The sequence below is a fragment of the Cherax quadricarinatus genome, chromosome 12 (assembly GCF_038502225.1).
Source record: "Cherax quadricarinatus isolate ZL_2023a chromosome 12, ASM3850222v1, whole genome shotgun sequence".
Classification (NCBI taxonomy): Eukaryota; Metazoa; Arthropoda; class Malacostraca; order Decapoda; family Parastacidae; genus Cherax; species Cherax quadricarinatus.
In genome coordinates this window covers 27738844-27761965 of record NC_091303.1, presented here as the reverse complement: position 1 = coordinate 27761965, position 23122 = coordinate 27738844, and the positions used below count along the sequence as shown (strand labels likewise).

Genomic DNA, 23122 nt, shown 5'->3' with positions numbered 1-23122 from the left:
TCCTCTCCTGCAGCCCATGGACCAGCAAGTCATTTCAAACTTCAAAAAACTCTACACAAAAGCTATGTTTCAAAAGTGCTTTGTAGTGACCTCAGAAACTCAATTGAGTTGAGGGAGTGACTAAGAGGACCTTGAACTCTGCTTGGAAGAAACTGGCCAGAATGTGTAGACAAAAGGGATTTTGAAGGATTTGAGGCTAACCCTGAGAAGCGTATGCCAGTTGTGGAATCAATTGTGGCATTGGGGAAGTCCTTGAGGTTGGAGGTTAGTGGGGAGGATGTGGAAGAGTTGGTGGAGGAGGACATTGAAGAACTAACCACTGATGAGCTGCAAGATCATCTTCAACAGCAAGAGGCCAGACCTGAGGAAACTGCTTCGGAGGAGGGGAGAGAGAAATTGAGGAAGTTGCCTATTTCAAAGATTAAGGAAATGTGTGCAAAGTGGCTTGAAGTGCAAACCTTTATGGATGAAAATCACCTTCAGACAGCTATTGCAAGCCGTGCTGGCGACTATTACATTGACAATGTTGTGAACCACGTTAGACAAATCATAAAGGAACGGGAGGTACAGGCCTCTATGGACAGGTATGTTGTGCGACAGAGGTCCAGTGACTCTCAAGCTGGTCCTAGTGGAATTAACCCTTTGGGAGTTTAGGACGTACTAGTACGTCTTACGACCCAGGGTTTTTGACGTACTAGTACGCATAAATTCTAGCCCCCTCGAATCTAGTGAGAGAAAGCTGGTAGGCCTACATATGTAAGAATGGGTCTATGTGGTCAGTGTGCACAGTATAAAAAAATCCTGCAGCACACAGTGCATAATGAGAAAAAAAAAACTTTGACAGTGTTTTTGGATTAAAACAGCGACTTTGCACTGTATTTTCGTATGGTATTGTTGTATTCTAGTTTTCTTGGTCTCATTTTATAGAATGGAAGACATATTACAGAAATTGAGATGATTTTGACTGGTTTTACAATGAAAAGTACCTTGAAACTGAGCTCCAAGTAGCAGAAATGTTCAATTTTTACCAAAGTTCAGAAGTAAACAAATGATGCCAAGCGTCCAATACACATTAACTGGTGAGTCTGATATTCTTTCACAAGTGTGCTGATATTATTTATACCATTTCTACACTAATGCAGTAGCCTGCATAACAGTAAATCTTATTTTTTTTTTTTTTTGTAAGAATAAAAATTCAAAGTGGAAAGCCAAAGAAATATAAGAGGGGCCTGGGGATGTGACTAACGAACAGAGAACTTGTTATATTAGTGCCAGGAATGTCTTTCGTGTTTATTCTGGACCCTATTCGGAAATTGGCATCTTTTGAAATTTGTGTGAAATTGGCAAAACTGCTAAATTCTGACCACAGTATTGGATAGTTGAAATCAGTAAATGGGTGGTTTCTTGTACTCATTCGATAGAAAAAATGGAGTTCTAGCCAAATAGTTATGATTTCTGTCGACTAGTACACTGGAATTGGCCTAAAATAGGGCTCAAAGTGGGCAAAATCGCCGATGCGTAAACATCGTCGAGACCACTAACTTCGCTAGAGCATAATTCCGTAAATTTTCCATAAAATTTCATACTTTTGGTGTCATTATGATCGGGAAAAGATTCTCTATCTTTTCATAAGAAAAAATAACTTTTTTTTTTTTAAATTTGGCCAACCCTGAGAACAAGTCTCTGAGAGAACCTGCCGATCCCCAAAGAGTTAAAGATTTTTTGACAAAATATTAGCTAATGATATCATAGAAGACATTAAATTTTCAAGAGATTTACCCATCAAAGTAGAGTGAACGCATGGTTTCGTAGGAAGGAGGGTGACAACTGCATTGTGTGTTATACCTGTTGGTTCACGAGTGGCTCTCTGAGACAGAGAGACAGGAAGACAGAGACACACAGGCCAACAGAAAGACAGACACACAGGCAGACATCAAGACAGACACACAGGCAGATAAAGACAGATAGGCAGAGACAGCTATACAGACAGATAGACAGACATTTTTATGGGTAACAGTGAAAACAGATAAAGCCAGGTTGAATGGAGCAGTGAAAGATCATTAAGGGTCACTCCACTGCTGCACTATCAGCAGTGGAATGACACTCGTCTTACACCATATTTCAGGGAGTTTCATATACCCCAGCATGTCTAAAACATTGCTGGGACCTATAAATACTTTGTATATATTTCTAGTCAGTAGTCTGCTTTGTATATATTTCTAGACAATAGTCTACTTTGTAAATATTTCTAGTCAGTAGTCTAGACAATAGTCTACTTTGTATATATTTCTAGACAATAGTCACAAACACGCTGACAAGTGAAAATGTTCACCTGTCAGTGTGTTTGTGACTGAGTATTATTTCAGTACCTAATATTAGTGTCAGAACAAAGATTGGCTATAAAATCACAAGAACTACTACAAATTGTAATTATCAGAACATAAAAATTATATAAATTAAAATATAAACAAGAAAAATGAAAAAAAGATTTATCAGCAACACTTGTGCAAGCGGCAGGACTTCATGTTGCTGTCAGGTGAGTATCCAATGCCAACTTCGCGGTCTTATATCTCAGGAAGTACTGACCCTAAATTTTTTTTTATCTTATTACACATAGAAAATTGTCCTCTTTAATTTAAAAACAAAAAATTCAAAATATTCGGAGCGCTGGCAGTGAAAACGTAGATCTATGTTTGGACAGTTAAAGGGTTAAGAACTTTCATATACAGTATATGGATAAGGAAATACTAGAGATATGGTGTCAGGAAGTAGTGTCTGTTACAACTGCAGGAAATGTTTAAACATACATTTATATATATATGTATTTTTTTCAACAAGATGGGAGAGAGGGCATAAAATTTGTAAACATTTATAAAGTTATTTGTATGATGAGATATATCATGATAGGTAACTTGGGTTATCCCTCTCAGTTGTCTTGATTAAATTACCTGGAGTCTACCTGGAGGGTATTCCAGGGATCAACGCCCCCTCAGCCTGGTCCACAACCAGGCCGCCTGGTGGATCAGGGCCTGATCAACCAGACTGTTACTGCTGGCCGTATGTAATCCAGCGTATGAACCACAGCCTGGCTGATCCAGCGCTGACTTTAAGTATGTGTTCAGCTCCCTCTTGAAGGCAGCCAGGTGTCTATTGGTGATTCTCCTTAACCCTTAAACTGTCCAAACATAGATCTGCATTCACTAACATTGCACTCTGAACATAGATCTGCATAAACACACGTATTGCTCTGAACATAGATCTAGGTTTTTTTTTTTTACATAAGGAAGCATGTAAAATCGAACATAGATCTACGTTTGGACAGTTTAGGGGTTAATGCATGGTGGGAGGCTGTTGAACAGTCATGGGCCCTTGACACTTTTTCTGTTTTCTCTTAGTGTACCAATGGTGCTCCTACTTTTCATTGAGGGGTATTTTGCACCATCTGCCCAGTCTTTTACTTTCATAGGGAGTAATTTCTGTGTGCAGATTCAGTACCATTCCTTCTAGGATTTTCCAAGTGTAGATTGTGATATATCTCATCTGCATTCCAGCGAGTACAAGTCAAGTGCTTCCAAGCGTTCCCAGTAGTTAAGGTGTTTGATGGAACTTATATGTGCAGTAAAGGTTTTCTGTACATTCTCTAGATCTGCAGTTTCACCTGTTTTGAGTGATGTTAATGTACAGCAGTATTCCAGCCTAGAGAGAACAAGTGATTTAAAAAGGATCATCATTGGCTTGGCATCTCTTGTTTTGTGGCCTGGTGGCTAAAGCTCCCGCTTCACACACGGAGGGCCCGGGTTCGATTCCCGGAGGAAACATTTCGACACGTTTCCTTACACCTGTTGTCCTGTTCACCTAGCAGCAAATAGGTACCTGGGTGTTAGTCGACTGGTGTGGGTCGCATCCTGGGGGACAAGATTGGTTGAGGACCCCAATGGAAATAAGTTAGGCAATCCTCGATGACACACTGACTTTCTTGGGTTATCCTGGGTGGCTAACCCTCCGGGGTTAAAAATCCGAACGAAATCTTATCTTATCCATCCTATCATTTTGTTGTGATCGTGGCACTGTTGTGATTCTTGAAAGTGAGATCCTTGGATATTACCACTCCCAGGTCCCTCACATTATATTTTTACTGTTGTATAATTAAAGTTTGTAGTATACTCAGCTCTAATTATTATCTCCTCCAGTTTTCCATAACAGAGTAATTGAAATTTACCTTCATTGAACATCACATTATTTTCTGTTGCTCATTGGAAAATTTGTTTTCCAGTGTCTTCTTTTGTTTTTGCAGGCAATAATATTAACTGAAATGTACTACTAAATTATTTTTTCCATAAATATGTATTGCTTGTTATGATGTAAACTTTGAGCACCCTTCTTTACTGCTGTGTGTTCTACATTTTTCAGCAATCTCCCGAAGAAAATTGGATCTTCCCTTTGATATTGTGAGCAGGGCTGTGAACTCCTTGGATCTAAAGACACTTAATGTTGATAGTGTGGAGTTGCTTCAACGCATGGTGCCTACTGATGCAGAGGTCAGCCTCAACCTTCTTATTCACCTGCCTAATGGATATGCTATAGTGGTATAATTAAACAAAATCTGAAATACTTTTGTTAGTTAAATTTACTAGTGGAAATACAGCAATAATATTTAATTTGTTTAAACTGCATTCTTATGAAAATATGTTAGACTATATTTTTTGTATTATTTATAACTTTGAAACATTGTTTCTGCAGCCTTGGATTTAGGTGTGGCTACTTGAAGAATATTCTCAGAAATTAGTAATATTTTTTTTTCCAACAAACCAGCTGTATGCCATCAAAGTAGGGTGACCTAAAAAAGAAAAATGAAAGTTTTTCTTTTTTAATTTAGTAATTTGTACAGGAGAAGGGGCTACTAGTCCCTTGATCCTGGCATTTTAGTCACCTCTTACGACACTTATGGCTTATGGAGGAAGAACTCTTTTTCCACTTCCCCATGGAGATAAGAGGAAATAAAAGAAAACAAGAACTGTTAAGAAAATAGAAGAAAACCCAGATGGGTGTGTAAATATATATTCCTGTACATGCATGTGTAGTGTCACCTAAGTGTAAGTAGAAGTAGCAAGTTATACCTGTTATCCCATGTGTTTATAAGACAGAAAAAAGACACCAGCAATCCTGCCATCATGTAAAACAATTACAGGTTTCTGTTTCACACTCACTTCACAGGTTGGTAGTACACCAATCTACTAAGGAAATTAATATTTTTTTTTTAGCACACTGGCTATCTCCTACCAAGGAAGGGTGACCCAAACAAGAAATTCTTTCACCATTATTCACATACAATCACTACCTTTGCAGAGATGCTCAGATATGACAGTTTAGATGTCATTCCAAACAGCAGATATCCCAAGCCCCTCCTTTAAAGTGCAGGCATTGTACTTCCCACCTCCAGGACTTGAGTCTGGATGACTGGTTTCCCTGAATCCCCTCAAAAAATATTACCCTCCTCACACTCCAACAGCTCATCAAGTCCCAAAAACCATTTGTTTCCACTCTTATCTAACATGCTCACAAATGCCTGTTGCATATCCAAGCCCTTTGCACACAAAACCTCTTTAAACCCCCACCCTCCATCCTTTCCTAGGATGACCCCTGTCCCTACTTCCCTCCACTACAGATTTATGCACCCTCTAAGTCTTCCTGTTTTGCTCCACCTCCTCTAAATGACCAAACTACCTCAACAATCCCTCCTCAGCCCTCTGAATAATACTTATAGTAACTCCTCACTGCCTCCTAATTTTCACACTTCAAATCATCTGTATAATATTTACTCTACATTTATACATATATTTATATGTGTATGCATGAATTCTTTCTCCTTGCCATACTTTCTTCTCATATGTATCTACAATACATAGACTGTTATGAAAATACTAAGAAGCTGTCTTGATGATCACTTGTTTTGGCTAAACTTAATACAGTATACTTCTTTTATTCTACCTTTTTTTTTTTTTTTTTAATATCTTACTCAGTCATAGGAGTGCCTTGAGCCTGGCAAGGGTGGCGAATTGTGTGAGATTAGATGTATTTACATTCAAAAGCAGAGTCAAGAGACGTAACCAATACTAAAAACTGATCGTATATATGTTGGCAGAAATACCGACAATATGTAAAATAAAAGGACACAAGTGCAACTAATGTGACATTTTATTGTGGCAACGTTTTGCTCTCCAGGAGCTTTGTCAAGCCGTTACAAACAGTACATGGACACATGTACATGTGTCCATGTACTGTTTGTAACGGCTTGACAAAGCTCCTGAAGAGCGAAACGTTGCCACAATAAAATGTTACGTTAGTTTCACTTGTGTCCTTTTACTTTACTAAAAACTGATCACATATGTATTTTTTTTTTTTTTTTTTGTACAAATTAAGAGGGGTCAAATCAGAAACAAAAGACAGGGTTCAAGAGATTGCTTAACCTTGAGTTAAATGGGGTATCTGATAAAGGGGTATGGTATAACCCAATATTTTTTTAATCTTTTATCTGCAAAATTGCATATATTTTTTAAGTGTTTTGTGAATTTTTTGTTTACTCATCATTTTGTCTCTTGCCAGATTAAAGCTTACCGAGAATATGAGAGGGAACGAAAGCCTATAAATCAACTAACAGAAGAAGATCAGTACATGTTACAACTCAGTAAAATTGACAGACTTTCTACAAAACTTCAAATAATGAGCTTCATTGCAAATTTCTTTGATAGTGTGCACATTGTCACACCGGTGAGTTAACTTGTTTAATTTTTATTTCTCGTCCTATAAGATGATTAAATTTTAATCACCTTGGTGTGATTCTGATAAAATTGTTGAGAATTCCATAGTATGGTATGTAAAATATATATATTTACAGTGTAAGCAGATAATTCCTCATGCTGTTATTATTAACTATAATGTATTTTGGCACATGTGTCTTTCATCCTGATATTTTTTTCTATTGTTATGTTTAAATTAATCAGACATATATTTTCCTCATATTGTAGCAAGTGCATGCCATCATCACAGCATCCCGATCTGTCAAGAACAGCAATAAGTTGAGAAGAATGCTTGAAGTTATTCTTGCGTTTGGTAAGTACACTAGTTTAATTCCAAATTAAGAAAGCAAATTAAATACAGCCTCTCCTCACTTACTGCCGGAGTTCCATTCCTAAGACCACGTCAGTAAACAAATTCATCACTAATTGAGGACTCACCCCTTACTGACACTTCAAAAGTGTCACCACCCAAAATTAAAACATTCGGTTTTATGTTTGCTGGGAAATTCCTTTCAATTTGTTTATCATTAATCGTACTACAACATGAAATAGGTCAATGACTTACTTCCAAGATATTCCAGGAAACGCATGCGTAGCTGATTACAGTGGAACCTTGTCTTATGAGTTTAATCCATTCCGTGACCTAGCGCATATGTCAAATAAATTTTACTCATTTAAATTAATTGAAGTGCCATTAATCTGTCCCAGTGGCAGGACAAACTATTTCAATTTAACAACTCTACAGCTTATTTATCTATCAAAATTCATCTAATATGACATAATAAACAATATAATTAACAGAGAAACATGATATATAGTCTAGAATGAATAAAATAGGCCATAATATGACGAGTGATGATACAATTTGTTTTGTTTGATTGCTGAACTTAACTGATACAATTTGCTGTAACTCCATAGAAATTGTCCTCTTTTTCTCTCAGCACTGTCCTTTGCACTTATTTTCTTAGGACCTGTTACTTTGCTCACACTCCAACAGCACGCCAAGTATTAAAAACCATTTGTCTCCATTCACTCCTATCAAATACACTCACGCATGCTTGCTGGAAGTCCAAGCTGTGATTTTGTGTATAGGACATGGAGGAATAACATCTTGTAGGAGTGAGGAAGAGCCAGTTATGAGTGTGGGGGAAGTTCGTGAGGCAGTGGGTAGAATGAAAGGGTGTAAGGCAGCTGGGATTGATGGGATAAAGATAGAAATGTTAAAAGCAGGTAGGGATATAGTTTTGGAGTGGTTGGTGCTATTATTAAATGTATGGAAGAGGGGTAAGGTATCTAGGGACTGGCAGAGAGCGTGCATAGTTCCTTTGTATAAAGGCAAAGGGGACAAAAGAGAGTGCAAAAATTATAGTGGGATAAGTCTGTTGAGTATACCTAGTAAAGTGTATTGTAGAGTTTTTATTGAAAGAATCAAGAGTAAGACAGAGAGTAGGACAGCAGATGAACAAGGAGGCTTTAGGAAAGGTAGGGAGTGTGTAGACCAAGTGTTTACAGTGAAACATGTAGGTGGACAGTATTTAGATAGGGGTAAAGAGGTTTTTGTGGCATTTATGGATTTAGAAAAAGGCATATGACAGGGTGGATAGGGGGGCAATGTGGCAGATGTTGCAGGTGTATGGTATAGGAGGTAGGTTACTGAAAGCAGTGAAGAGTTTTTACAAGGATAGTGAGGCTCAGGTTAGAGTATGTAGGAGAGAGGGAGATTATTTCCCAGTAAAAGTAGGCCTTAGACAAGGATGTGTAATGTCACTGTAGTTGTTCAATATATTTATAGATGGGGTTGTAAGAGAAGTGAATGCTAGGGTTTTGGCAAGAGGTGTGGAGTTAAAAGATAAAGAATCAAACACAAAGTGGGAATTGTCACAGTTGCTCTTTGCTGATGACATGGTGCTTTTGGGAGATTCTGAAGAGAAGTTGCAGAGGTTGGTGGATGAATTTGGTAGGGTATGTAAAAGGAGGTTTTGTGTGCGAGGGGCTTGGACTTCCAGCAGGTATGCATGAGTGTGTTTGATAGGAGTGAATGGAGACAAATGGTTTTTAATACTTGACGTGCTGTTGGAGTGTGAGCAAAGTAACATTTATGAAGGGGTTCAGGGAAACCGGCAGGCCGGACTTGAGTCCTGGAGATGGGAAGTACAGTGCCTGCACTCTGAAGGAGGGGTGTTAATGTTGCAGTTTAAAAACTGTAGTGTAAAGCACCCTTCTGGCAAGACAGTGATGGAGTGAATGATGGTGAAAGTTTTTCTTTTTTGGGCCACCCTGCCTCGGTGGGAATCGGCCAGTGTGATAATAAAATAATAATAAATAATAAAATGTAAAAGAAGAAAATTAAAAGTGAATATAGGAAAGAGTAAGGTTATGAGGATAACAAAAAGATTAGGTGATGAAAGATTGGATATCAGATTGGAGGGAGAGAGTATGGAGGAGGTGAATGTATTCAGATATTTAGGAGTGGCCATGTCAGCAGATGGGTCTATGAAGGGTGAGGTGAATCACAGAATTGATGAGGGGAAAAGGGTGAGTGGTGCACTTAGGAGTCTGTGGAGACAAAGAACTTCGTCCGTGGAAGCAAAAAGGGGAATGTACGAGAGTATAGTTGTACCAACACTCTTGTATGGGTATGAAGCATGGGTGATGAATGTTGCAACAAGGAGAAGGCTGGAGGCAGTGGAGATGCCATGTCTAAGGGCAATGTGTGGTGTGAATATAATGCAGAGAATTCGTAGTTCGGAAATTAGGAGAAGATGTGGGATTAAGAAAACTATTATCCAGAGGGCTGAGGAGGGGTTGTTGAGGTGGTTCAGACATGTAGAGAGAATGGAAGAGAATAGAATGACTTCAAGAGTGTATAAATCTGTAGTGGAGGGAAGGCAGGGTAGGGGTCAGCCTAGGAAGGGTTGGAGGGAGGGGGTAAAGGAGGTTTTATGTGGAGGGGCTTGGACTTCCAGCAAGCATGCATGAGTGTATTTGATAGGAGTGAATGGAGACAAATGGTTTTTAATACTTGACGTGCTGTTGGAGTGTGAGCAGGCCGGACTTGAGTCCTGGAGATGGGAAGTACAGTGCCTGCACTCTTAAGGAGGGGTGTTAATGTTGCAGTTTAAAAACTGTAGTGTAAAGCACCCTTCTGGCAAGACAGTGGTGGAGTGAATGATGATGAAAGTTTTTCTTTTTCAGGCCACCCTGCCTTGGTGGGAATCGGCCAGTGTGTTAATAAAATTAATAATAAAATAATGTAGTCCAACAAACTACTGTCATTTCGCCCTACATCATATCTTGTATACTTATTTATCCTCTTTTTCTTAAAATATGTATTACCTATAACCAAACCCCTTTCTATATAAAGTTCAATTGAAGAAAATATAAAATAAAAATGAAAATTCCAACTTGATAACTTTATTTTAATTTGTATAACTCATATATGTTACAGAAAACAACAAAAAAGTAAAATACACATACAATGAGTTAAGCTTACAGACAAATAGCTTAGGAATCTGGCAACATTTTGGTATAAGTACGATCTCTGTACCATGTTTCTACAAAGAATTATAGTAATTTTACAAAAATTATTTTTTATGACATGGCAAGTAATACACACCTGAACGTGTAGTGAATTTTCAGAATATTTTCTGATTTTTTTTTTTTTTATTTTTCTGTCTAATTCACCATCTAACATTGTTACGAAGTGGGAGGAGCTATGGGAGAGAGGGAGAGGCCAGCAGAAGGAGCATTCAGTATCTGGTGAGTCGTCATGAATGTCGGGTACTAGACGTGGCACTAATAAAATGTTGTGTATTTACTCTAATATTAGTAATAAAGCTTATCTGTCTATCACATTTATTCTAAATTGATATCGGAAACACGATAAATACCCTAGAACTGAAATAAAGATGCTGAAATGAATAATATATGCCATATTATGTGTGGGATACTTGGCAGAAGCTGCCGCTCTGGGATAAAATTGTAAGATAGTTACGTTCTCTCATCTGTGCCTCTGGTCTATAATGAAAGAAAATGGTGTTTACATCAGGGCAAACACTCCTAGATCACTCTTGTCATAAGAAAAAATGCAAAAATAGCATGAGTGCTGCTGCACTTCTAACTCTATCTTCTACTATGGGATGCACAACAAAGTACAAATTTATAGATGAATTACAGTAGAACCTCTGCTTATGAGTATAATCCTTTTCGTGACCTTGCTCGCATCTGGATTTGCTTGTTTGCAGAGTCAGTTTTCCTCATTTAAATTAATTGAAATGCAATTAATCCATTCCACCTCTCAAGAGGCACAGCAAGATACTTCAGTATTTTGCTAATATCATATATACGACTTATTTATCTATTAAAATTCATCTAATATGACATAATAAACAATATAACTAACATAGAAACCTGATATACACCTACCATCCGACTTACGACCTGCTCGACTTACGACCACTCGACTTACGACAGTGTTTTTTATGCCAAATTTCTGGGAAATAAACAACGATTTGTGTTGTACACAGTGTTTATCCTAAACCTTACAGTATAAAATACAGTACTAACAGCATAAAAAGTAAAGTAAAACATGAAATACCAAAATAAAACAATAAAATAAAGTCATTACAAAAATGTGATGTTGATATTCAGTAGTAAAGTTCAACTTACATCCATTTCGACTTACGACCAGTTTCTCGGAACTGGACTTGGTCGTAAGTCGGATGGTAGGTGTATACTCTAGGATGAATAAAATATGTCATTCACATAGTGATATTGGCGGCATTGGCAACGGACGAGAGTTTGTCTGGAGAAGGTCAAAATGCTTCTTGAATATTTTGCTAATATCAACTCTGTGGCTTATTTATCTATCACAGTTCATCTAATATGACATAATAAACAATATAAATAACAGAAACCTGATATATACTCTAGAATGAATAAAATACATTATTATGTGACAAGTGTAGGCGGCCACAACCGCTCCTACATTGTTGTGGTAATCTCTGCCATCTAGTGACAGCCTGTTGAAGCTGTCTATTATTATAATTATTATTATATAGTACATTATTATTATATGTGTACGTATTATTATTATATGTACAATGGACCCTCGATAATCGTAAGGATCGAAAGTCGTAATTTTCGAAAATCGTAACGTTATTTTCGTCAAAACATTGACTCGCGAATCGTTGTTTTACTCGCAAATAGTCGTTCATCCCAGATGCGTACACATAGCTCCGAGCCACCTCGCACTCCTTCCCCAGCCAGTGTGCCATTGTTTACTGGTGAGTGACGGTCCGCTCACTTGTTCATACGAAATATTTCATAATATTCCATTCATTTTAGTGCTTGCAACTGCTAAATAAGCTACCATGGCTCCAAAGAAAGCTCCTAGTGTCAGGCCTTTAGTAAAGAAGGTGAGAAATACAATTGAATTCAAGAAAAACATCATTGAACAATATGAAAGTGGCGTACGTGTGGCTGAACTGGCCAGGATGTATAAGAAACCCCATACAACCATAGCTTCCATCGTGGCCAAGAAAAAGGAAATCAAGGATGCTGTTGTTGCAAAAGGGGTAAATTATTTTTTTATTATCACACTGGCCGATTCCCACCAAGGCAGGGTGGCCCGAAAAAGAAAAACTTTCACCATCATTCACTCCATCACTGTCTTGCCAGAAGGGTGCTTTACACTACAGTTTTTAAACTGCAACATTAACACCCCTCCTTCAGAGTGCAGGCACTGTACTTCCCATCTCCAGGACTCAAGTCCGGCCTGCCGGTTTCCCTGAATCCCTTCATAAATGTTACTTTGCTCACACTCCAACAGCACGTCAAGTATTAAAAACCATTTGTCTCCATTCACTCCTATCAAACACGCTCATGCATGCCTGCTGGAAGTCCAAGCCCCTCGCACACAAAACCTCCTTTACCCCCTCCCTCCAACCTTTCCTAGGCTGACCCCTACCCCGCCTTCCTTCCACTACAGACTGATACACTCTTGAAGTCATTCTGTTTCGCTCCATTCTCTCTACATGTCCGAACCACCTCAACAACCCTTCCTCAGCCCTCTGGACAACAGTTTTGGTAATCCCGCACCTCCTCCTAACTTCCAAACTACGAATTCTCTGCATTATATTCACACCACACATTGCCCTCAGACATGACATCTCCACTGCCTCCAGCCTTCTCCTCGCTGCAACATTCATCACCCACGCTTCACACCCATATAAGAGCGTTGGTAAAACTATACTCTCATACATTCCCCTCTTTGCCTCCAAGGACAAAGTTCTTTGTCTCCACAGACTCCTAAGTGCACCACTCACTCTTTTTCCCTCATCAATTCTATGATTCACCTCATCTTTCATAGACCCATCCGCTGACACGTCCACTCCCAAATATCTGAATATGTTCACCTCCTCCATACTCTCTCCCTCCAATCTGATATCCAATCTTTCATCACCTAATCTTTTTGTTATCCTCATAACCTTACTCTTTCCTGTATTCACCTTTAATTTTCTTCTTTTGCACACCCTACCAAATTCATCCACCAATTTCTGCAACTTCTCTTCAGAATCTCCCAAGAGCACAGTGTCATCAGCAAAGAGCAGCTGTGACAACTCCCACTTTGTGTGTGATTCTTTATCTTTTAACTCCATGCCTCTTGCCAAGACCCTCGCATTTACTTCTCTTACAACCCCATCTATAAATATATTAAACAACCACGGTGACATCACACATCCTTGTCTAAGGCCTACTTTTACTGGGAAAAAATTTCCCGCTTTCCTACATACTCTAACTTGAGCCTCACTATCCTCGTAAAAACTCTTCAGTGCTTTCAGTAACCTACCTCCTACACCATACACTTGCAACATCTGCCACATTGCCCCCCTATCCACCGTGTCATATGCCTTTTCCAAATCCATAAATGCCACAAAGACCTCTTTAGCCTTATCTAAATACTGTTCACTTATATGTTTCACTGTAAACACCTGGTCCACACACCCCCTACCTTTCCTAAAGCCTCCTTGTTCATCTGCTATCCTATTCTCCGTCTTACTCTTAATTCTTTCAATTATAACTCTACCGTACACTTTACCAGGTATACTCAACAGACTTATCCCCCTATAATTTTTGCACTCTCTTTTATCCCCTTTGCCTTTATACAAAGGAACTATGCATGCTCTCTGCCAATCCCTAGGTACCTTACCCTCTTCCATACATTTATTAAATAATTGCACCAACCACTCCAAAACTATATCCCCACCTGCTTTTAACATTTCTATCTTTATCCCATCAATCCCGGCTGCCTTACCCCCTTTCATTTTACCTATTGCCTCACGAACTTCCCCCACACTCACAACTGGCTCTTCCTCACTCCTACAAGATGTTATTCCTCCTTGCCCTATACACGAAATCACAGCTTCCCTATCTTCATCAACATTTAACAATTCCTCAAAATATTCCCTCCATCTTCCCAATACCTCTAACTCTCCATTTAATAACTCTCCTCTCATATTTTTAACTGACAAATCCATTTGTTCTTTAGGCTTTCTTAACTTGTTAATCTCACTCCAAAACTTTTTCTTATTTTCAACAAAATTTGTTGATAACATCTCACCCACTCTCTCATTTGCTCTCTTTTTACATTGCTTCACCACTCTCTTAACCTCTCTTTTTCTCCATATACTCTTCCCTCCTCGCATCACTTCTACTTTGTAAAAACTTCTCATATGCTAACTTTTTCTCCCTTACTACTCTCTTTACATCATCATTCCACCAATCGCTCCTCTTCCCTCCTGCACCCACTTTCCTGTAACCACAAACTTCTGCTGAACACACTAACACTACATTTTTAAACCTACCCCATACCTCTTCGACCCCATTGCCTATGCTCTCATTAGCCCATCTATCCTCCAATAGCTGTTTATATCTTACCCTAACTGCCTCCTCTTTTAGTTTATAAACCTTCACCTCTCTCTTCCCTGATGCTTCTATTCTCCTTGTATCCCATCTACCTTTTACTCTCAGTGTAGCTACAACTAGAAAGTGATCTGATATATCTGTGGCCCCTCTATAAACATGTACATCCTGAAGTCTACTCAACAGTCTTTTATCTACCAATACATAATCCAACAAACTACTGTCATTTCACCCTACATCATATCTTGTATACTTATTTATCCTCTTTTTCTTAAAATATGTATTACCTATAACTAAACCCCTTTCTATACAAAGTTCAATCAAAGGGCTCCCATTATCATTTACACCTGGCACCCCAAACTTACCTACCACACCCTCTCTAAAAGTTTCTCCTACTTTAGCATTCAGGTCCCCTACCACAATTACTCTCTCACTTGGTTCAAAGGCTCCTATACATTCACTTAACATCTCCCAAAATATCTCTCTCTCTCCTCTGCATTCCTCTCTACTCCAGGTGCATACACGCTTGTTATGACCCACTTCTCGCATCCAACCTTTACTTTAATCCACATAATTCTTGAATTTACACATTCATATTCTCTTTTCTCCTTCCATAACTGATCATTTAACATTACTGCTACCCCTTCCTTTGCTCTAACTCTCTCAGATACAAAAATGAGATCACCAATACTCGAAGATGTTGAGAAGTTATTATTGGTGTGGATAAATGAGAAACAATTAGCAGGAGATAGTCTTATGCAGTTGCTTATTTGTGAAAAGGCTAGGCAGTTGCATGACAATCTTGTAAAGAAATTGCCTGTAACAAGTGCTGATATTTGTGAATTTAAGGCCAGCAAAGGCTGGTTTGAGAGATTTAACCCTTTCAGGGTCCGTCCCGTAGATCTACGGCTTTACGTTCAGGGTCCAAACCGTAGATCTACGTCATGAGCTCAGCTCACTCTGATAAACTGTGAGTGGTACATTTTGGCCTAGATATGAGAGAATACATCTATGTGGTATGTGTGCACCACATAAAACAGATTCTGCAGCACACTGTGTATAATGAGAGAAAAAACTGAAATCATGATTTTTCGATTAAAACAGCGACTTTACAGTGTTTTTTCGTATGTTTTTTATAGTTGTATTTGTGATTTCTTGGTCTCATTTGATAGAAGGGAAGACATATTACAGAAATAGAGATGATTTTGATTGGTTTTAGCACTGGAAATGGCTTGAAACTGAGCTCAAAGTAGAGGAAATGTTAAATTTTTTGCCGATATTCAAGAGTAAACAAACGACCTCGCACATCTAATACACACCAGCTGGTGGGTCTAATATACATTCACAAATATGGTGATGATATTTATACACTTATTACAGTATTGCATAACAGTAAATCTTCTATTTTTTGGTGTGAATAAAAATTCATTATGTGAATAAAAAATCAAAATGGAATTTATTTGTAAAGCCTCAAAACGTAACTAATGAACAGAGGAAACATTAGTTTAGTTCCAGGAATACCTACATTGTTTATTCTGGACCCCATTTTGAAATTGGAATATTTTGAACTTTGTGTTAAACTGGCCAAATTAACAATTTCCGATCACTTTATTTTGTAGTTGAAACAGTTGACTTGGCGATTTCTTGTGCTCAATCGATAGAATAGAAGTAATACTAGTGAAATAGCTAAGAATTTGGTTGACTGGAATAATGTAATTGGCCTAAACTGGGAGTCAAATTCGGCAAAATTGCCGATTCGTAAATATCGCTGACACATCAAAATTCGCGAGAGCATAATTTCGTCAGTTTTCCATCAAATTTCGTACTTTTTGTTTTATTACCTTCACAAAAAGATTCTCTACCATTTCATAAGAAAAAATAAATTTTTTTTTTTTTTTAAATTCTTGGACACTGGGGCACCACTTCAGATTTGGGCCTTGGACCCTGAAGGGGTTAAGAACCGTAGTGGCATACACAGTGTGATGAGGTATGGCGAGGCTGCCAGTTCGGACAAAATTGCAGCTACAAAATTTGTAAGTGAATTCAAGGAGTACATACAGACAGAACAATTAAAACCTGAAAAAGTGTTCAGTTGTGACGAAAGAGGCCTCTTTTGGAAGAAAATGCCAAAGAGGACCTACATTACTCAGGAGGAAAAGGGACTGCCAGGACACAAGCCTATGAAAGACAGGGTAATACTCATGTTTTGTAGTAATGCTAGTGGGGATTTCAAAGTGAAGCCGTAACTGGTGTACCTTTCTGAAAATCCCAAAGCGTTCAAGAAAAACAATGTTATGAAGAGTAAATTGTGTGTGTATTGGAAAGCTAATAATAAGGCATGGGTCACGTAGGAAATTTTCATTGAGTGGTTCAATGAAGTGTTTGGCCCCAGTGTGAAGAATTACCTCTTGGAAAAGAAATTGGATCTCAAGTGCCTCCTGCTAATGGACAATGCACCTGCTCATCCTCCAAACATGGATGACCTAATTCTGGAGGAGTATGGGTTCATCACAGTAAAGTTCTTGCCCCCTAATACCACTCCTCTCCTTTAGCCCATGGACCAGCAGATCATTTCAAACTTTAAAAAACTCTACACCAAAGCAATGTTTCAGAGATGTTTAAATGTGACCCCAGACACTCACTTGACCCTAAGAGAGTTTTGGAAAGATCATTTCAGTATCCTCCATTACATAAGCCTTATAGGTAAGGCCTTGTTCTTTAATGGTCTTTGGTGGGAAGCCGGTTACTGAACTCAGGTGGGAGTGTGGGCATCCCTCTCTGCTTGGGCTTGGCAAGGGCATCCACTAGATCTAATTGGAAACTTCAAGTTTCTATCTCTATTTATGAAGGAACTTTTGTTCCTTTTCTCTCATTGCCCAGCCTTTTCTCTTATAATAATGGGAAGATGTGTAGTCACAGCAGGAGAGAGAATGGCAGCTGCCGTAGCCACCACTAATCACATACGTAATGACATAATTTATTCATTCTAGAGTATACATCATGTTTCTGTGTTATTAATATTGTTTATTATGTCATATTAGATGAATTGTTATAGATAAATAAACCGTAGAGTTTATATTAGCGTCATATTCAAGTATTTTGTCCTGTCTCCAAACAATAAACTCTCCTCCCTCTCCCCTCCCTCTCCCCTCCTCACTGTCTTCTGTATGCCAACAAGACTCTTCGATAAAGGTAAAAGTGATTTAAATGCTAATTTATCCATTTCATTAGTCCTTTATATTTATTTCTCATTGTTTTCTGTATGTAAAACTATAGTTATTCTCTATAAAATGTATATTTTGTTAATACTTTTGGGTGTCTGAAACAGATTAATTGGATTCACATTATTTCTTATGGGAAATATTACTTTGGTTTTCATCCATTTTGGATTTCAACCAACCTTCTGGAACAGATTAAGGATGAAAATTGGGGTTCCACTGTACTGCATAATTTCTTACTTCATTTTTTATTTTTTTTTATTAACACATCGGCTGATTCCCACCAAGGCAGGGTGGGCCTAAAAAGAAAAACTTTCATCATCATTCACTCTATCACTGTCTTGCCAGAGGGGTGCTTTACACTACAGTTATAAAACTGCAGCAGTAACACCCCTCCTTGAGAGTGCAGACACTATATTTCTCATCTCCAGGACTCAAGTCCAGCCTGCCAGTTTCCCTGAATCCTTTCATAAATGTTACTTTGCTCACACTCCAACAGCACATCAAGTATTAAAAACTCTATGTTGTTTGTAAATACTATATGTAGTCTGATTTTTAGTTCCTTTCTTGATTTTTTCATTTATAAAGTTGATTAACAAAAACCTCACTAAATCTAACTTGACTGATAAATTCCATAAAGTAACACAAAATAACTAATCAGCATCAATAAACTAATTAAATTTCACAATATGCCATTTTTATTATTGGCACATTATTTCTTTATCAAAGTAAGTTTCCCAGCACAGCAGGATGAACCAAAGTAGGAAATGTGTTCACCATCACTCATTTAATAGCCTTCTTGCCAAGAGTGTGTAGACACTGCATTTCAAATGCCCCTCCAAATAAATATTATCGTTTTGACAGGTAACTACATGAATAGCAGCAAACGAGGACCTGCATATGGATTTAAACTTTCAAGTCTTGATACTTTATGTGACACCAAGTCAGCAGACAAGAAGATGAGCTTGTTGCACTATATCCAAGACACCATACGCCTTAAGTTTGCTGATCTCAATAACTTTGAATCTGAGCTGAGATTTATTGAGAAGGCTGCACAAGGTGAGTAAACTCGTTATTATTCACTGACATTATCTGTATTGTAACGGTTAGATTTTTATTTCTCTCCCTTACTTTCTCTCCTCTCTCTTTTTATTTATGCAAGGATTTTTGCAGAGTTAGATTTGAATTCCTACCTTTATTTACGAACTAAATGCTGTTCCCTACCTCAGCTCATTTGAAAGCCTTTTTATTGTTATGAGGCATACATATACTGGAACAGGATGAAGTTAGAGCCAGCTGTGGGCCAGCAATTTCATTTGGTCGACTTACTTTATTTCATTTATGTTATGTTGTACGAACATGCTCCAGATTTGAGTCAGTCTAAAAATATATGATCTCAGATGAAGTGATGTTCTTGAGAAGTGTGCAGCCAGAATGTAGTTGCTGTTTGTTGCCCATCTTGTTTTATAGAAGCTGTCTTGCTGTCTGTGAAGTGGAGCCAAGTGGCCTTGGCCTTGTACATAAAAGTAAGACCACCCACATCTTTCCTCTTTTGAAGGCTCTGCTGAAATGATGTATATATCCAGGTCAGGTCCAGGCAAGAGAGAAGTTGTCTTGCTCTTTTCTCTATTCTGTCCACAAGTTGTAGATGAGACAGGGGGCAGGCAATCCAAGAAAGTGGAACATTCTCAAGGTGTGAGTGCACTTGTGCCTTGTACAGATTTTTGAAGCTTCTGCTGTTGAATAGGTATGAGATATGCCTTAGTGCTGTTAGCTTCTTGGCTGCCTTGCTTGCAAGATTTACTATGTTGTTGTTCATATACAGTTTGGAGTCAGATTTCACCCTTCTGTTAGCCACCTCATCCCTGGGTTCCAACACACTCCCATTCATTCTTACCACTGCTTCAGCATTACCATCATGGTGCCTAGAGACCATCATCATTTGTGTTTTCTCAGAAGCAGTTATAACCTGCCATCGTTTTTCCAAGACTGATATAGCTATAAACTGGTGATTCATGTGCCTGAGAGCATTTGGCATGTCCTCTCTTAGTCATTTTCATAGGCATGTAGATGACTGTATTAGCAGAATGCCGTAAAGTGGGGCCCTGCTGTACTGTATTTATTCTCTCATTATTTTGCCTTGGATTTGGGCATTTATGGTAACAGCTAAATGAGCTTGTTTCACAGACATATGTCTGTGGGGTTTTCAGTGTTATGCTTAGCTAATACACTCATGCTAAGGACATATTCCAGATCATTACCCTAGATATGTGGCAACAGTTGATGTCACCTTCTCTTCACTAATCTGGAGATCACTGATGCTTCCTGCATCTATGATCTCCAGCAGGAAGAATATGAATTTGTCAGCATCTACAACACAGCTGTTGTTTACTGCTGGTGAAGTAAATGAGACTTAAGATGCAGAACATTTTGGCCATGCAGGAACTTTGTCAACTCAGTGACTTGATAAAGCACCTACAGTACATGCCTGCAACATTGTCGTTAATAAAGGTATCCAGTGTCATTCGTTTCACTTGGCTGGTATTGACTTGGCATATACCACTTCAGTTCCTATTGTCTATTACTGTATTATGTATATGGTGTGGGAGTCCGTGCATAAAGCCCATATGAGTGAGATGTGTGCCTGTGTTTACTAATTAGAAGATGTAAAAGCTAAGTGAAATAAAGCAAGATTATTCTTGAAAATTTTATGTGAGAATATGTGGAATGTTTAAAAAATATTTAAAATTTCTTTATATTTCAGTATCCTTGGAGAATATTATCACTGATGTGAATGAATTAGAAAAAGGGATGGAGCAAGCTAAGAAAGAACATGATCGTTATCGGGATATGCGAAGTGCAGAAGGACATGCTGCTCTGGCAGTGCTGAAGGAGTTTTTGTGTAACTCAGAAGATAAACTTAGAAAGGTAGGATTTTAGTTATTTTGTTCACTAAACAAATAATACAGTGGTACTTTGACTTACAAATTTAATTCATTCCTTGACCAAGCTTGTAACTCAATTTGCTCATATATCAAATCAGTTTTCCTCATTGAAATGAATTCATATGCCATGTGCTCCAGTTACCTAAATTAATAATAATAATAATAATATTCCTAGGTAGTAGGTTGGTAAACAGCAACCGCCCAGGGAGGTACCACCGTCCTGCCAAGTGAGTGTAAAACGAAAGCCTGTAATTGTTTTATATGATGGTAGGATTGCTGGTGTCCTTTTTTCTGTCTCATGAACATGCAAGATTTCAGGTACGTCTTGCTACTTCTACTTACACTTAGGTCACACTACACATACATGTACAAGCGTATATATACATACCCCTCTGGGTTTTCTTCTATTTTCTTTCTAGTTCTTGTTCTTGTTTATTTCCTCTTATCTCCATGGGGAAGTGGAACAGAATTCTTCCTCCATAAGCCATGCGTGTTGTAAGAGGCAACTAAAATGCCGGGAGCAAGGGGCTAGTAACCCCTTCTCCTGTATATATTACTAAATTTGAAAGGAGAAACTTTTGCTTTTCCTTTTGAGCCACCCCGCCTTGGTGGGATACGGCCGGTGTGTTGAAAGAAAGAAGAAGAATATTATTATTATTCTTTCTTTCAACACACCAGCCATATCCCACTGAGGCGGGGTGGCCCAAAAGGAAAAACGAAAGCTTCTCCTTGTACATTTAGTAATATATACAGGAGAAGGGGTTACTAGCCCCTTGCTCCCGGCATTTTAGTCGCCTCTTACAACATGCCTGGCTTATGGAGGAAGAATTCTGTTCCACTTCCCCATGGAGATAAGAGGAAATAAACAAGAACAAGAACTAGAAAGAAAATAGCAGAAAACCCAGAGGGGTGTGTCCATATATGTATGCTTATACACGTATGTGTAGTGTGACCTAAGTGTAAGTAGAAGTAGCAAGACATACCTGAAATCTTGCATGTTCATGAGACAGAAAAAAAGACACCAGCAATCCTACCATCATGTAAAACAATTACAGGCTTTCGTTTTACACTCACTTGGCAGGACGGTAGTACCTCCCTGGGCGGTTGCTGTCTTCCAACCTACTACCTATAAATATTATTATTATTTTTATAACGATAGAGCTTCAATTCCCTAAATTAATAATAATAATAGTAATTATTATTATTATTATTATTCTTTCTTTCTTTCAACACACCGGCCGTATCCCACCGAGGCGGGGTGGCCCAAAAGGAAAAACGAAAGTTTCTCCTTTTACATTTAGTAATATATACAGGAGAAGAGGTTACTAGCCCCTTGCTCCCGGCATTTTAGTTGCCTCCTACAACACGCATGGCTTACGGAGGAAGAATTCTGTTCCACTTCCCCATGGAGGTAAGGAAATAAACAACAAGAACAAGAACTAGTAAGAAAATATTAGGAAACCCAGAGGGGTGTGTATATATATGCTTGTACATGTATGTGTAGTGTGACCTAAGTGTAAGTAGAAGTAGCAAGACATACCTGAAATCTTGCATGTTTATGAGACAGAAAAATGGACACCAGCAATCCTTCTTCTTTCAACGTACCAGCCGTATCCCACTGAGGTGGGGTGGCCCAAAAGAAAAAACTGAAGTTTCTCCTTTTAAATTTAGTAATATATACAGGAGAAGGGGTTACTAGCCCCTTGCTCCCGGCATTTTAGTCGCCTCTTACGACACGCATGGCTTACAGAGGAAGAATTCTGTTCCACTTCCCCATGGAGATAAGAGGAAATAAACAAGAACAAGAATTAGAAAGAAAATAGAAGAAAACCCAGAGGGGTGTGTATATATATGCTTGTACATGTATGTTTAGTGTGACCTAAGTGTAAGTAGAAGTAGCAAGACTTACCTGTAATCTTGCATATTTATGAGACAGACAAAAGACACCAGCAATCCTACCATCATGTAAAACAATTACAGGCTTCCGTTTTACACTCACTTGGCAGGGCGGTAGTACCTCCCTGGACGGTTGCTGTCTACCAACCTACTACCTAGGATTATTATTATTATTATTATTATTATTATTATTATTATTATTATTATTATTATTATTATTATTTTTTTTTTCAACAAGTCGGCCGTCTCCCACCGAGGCAGGGTGACCCAAAAAAGAAAGAAAATCCCCAAAAAGAAAATACTTTCATCATCATTCAACACTTTCACCACACTCGCACATTAT

The 23122-nt window shown here is 38.3% G+C and overlaps 1 protein-coding gene across 3 annotated transcripts in view; it reads left to right on the top strand.

The window, feature by feature from the left end:
• Nucleotides 1–23122, top strand: part of Frl (formin-like protein) — a 659403-nt gene that overhangs the window by 509504 nt on the left and 126777 nt on the right. For all 3 annotated transcript variants that reach the window (XM_070084297.1, XM_070084296.1, XM_070084295.1), the window contains exons 14-18: nt 4411–4538; nt 6604–6768; nt 7026–7110; nt 18803–18997; nt 20703–20866. In XM_070084297.1, coding sequence (XP_069940398.1) covers nt 4411–4538; nt 6604–6768; nt 7026–7110; nt 18803–18997; nt 20703–20866 — 737 coding nt within the window. The remainder of the gene's footprint in view (nt 1–4410; nt 4539–6603; nt 6769–7025; nt 7111–18802; nt 18998–20702; nt 20867–23122) is intronic.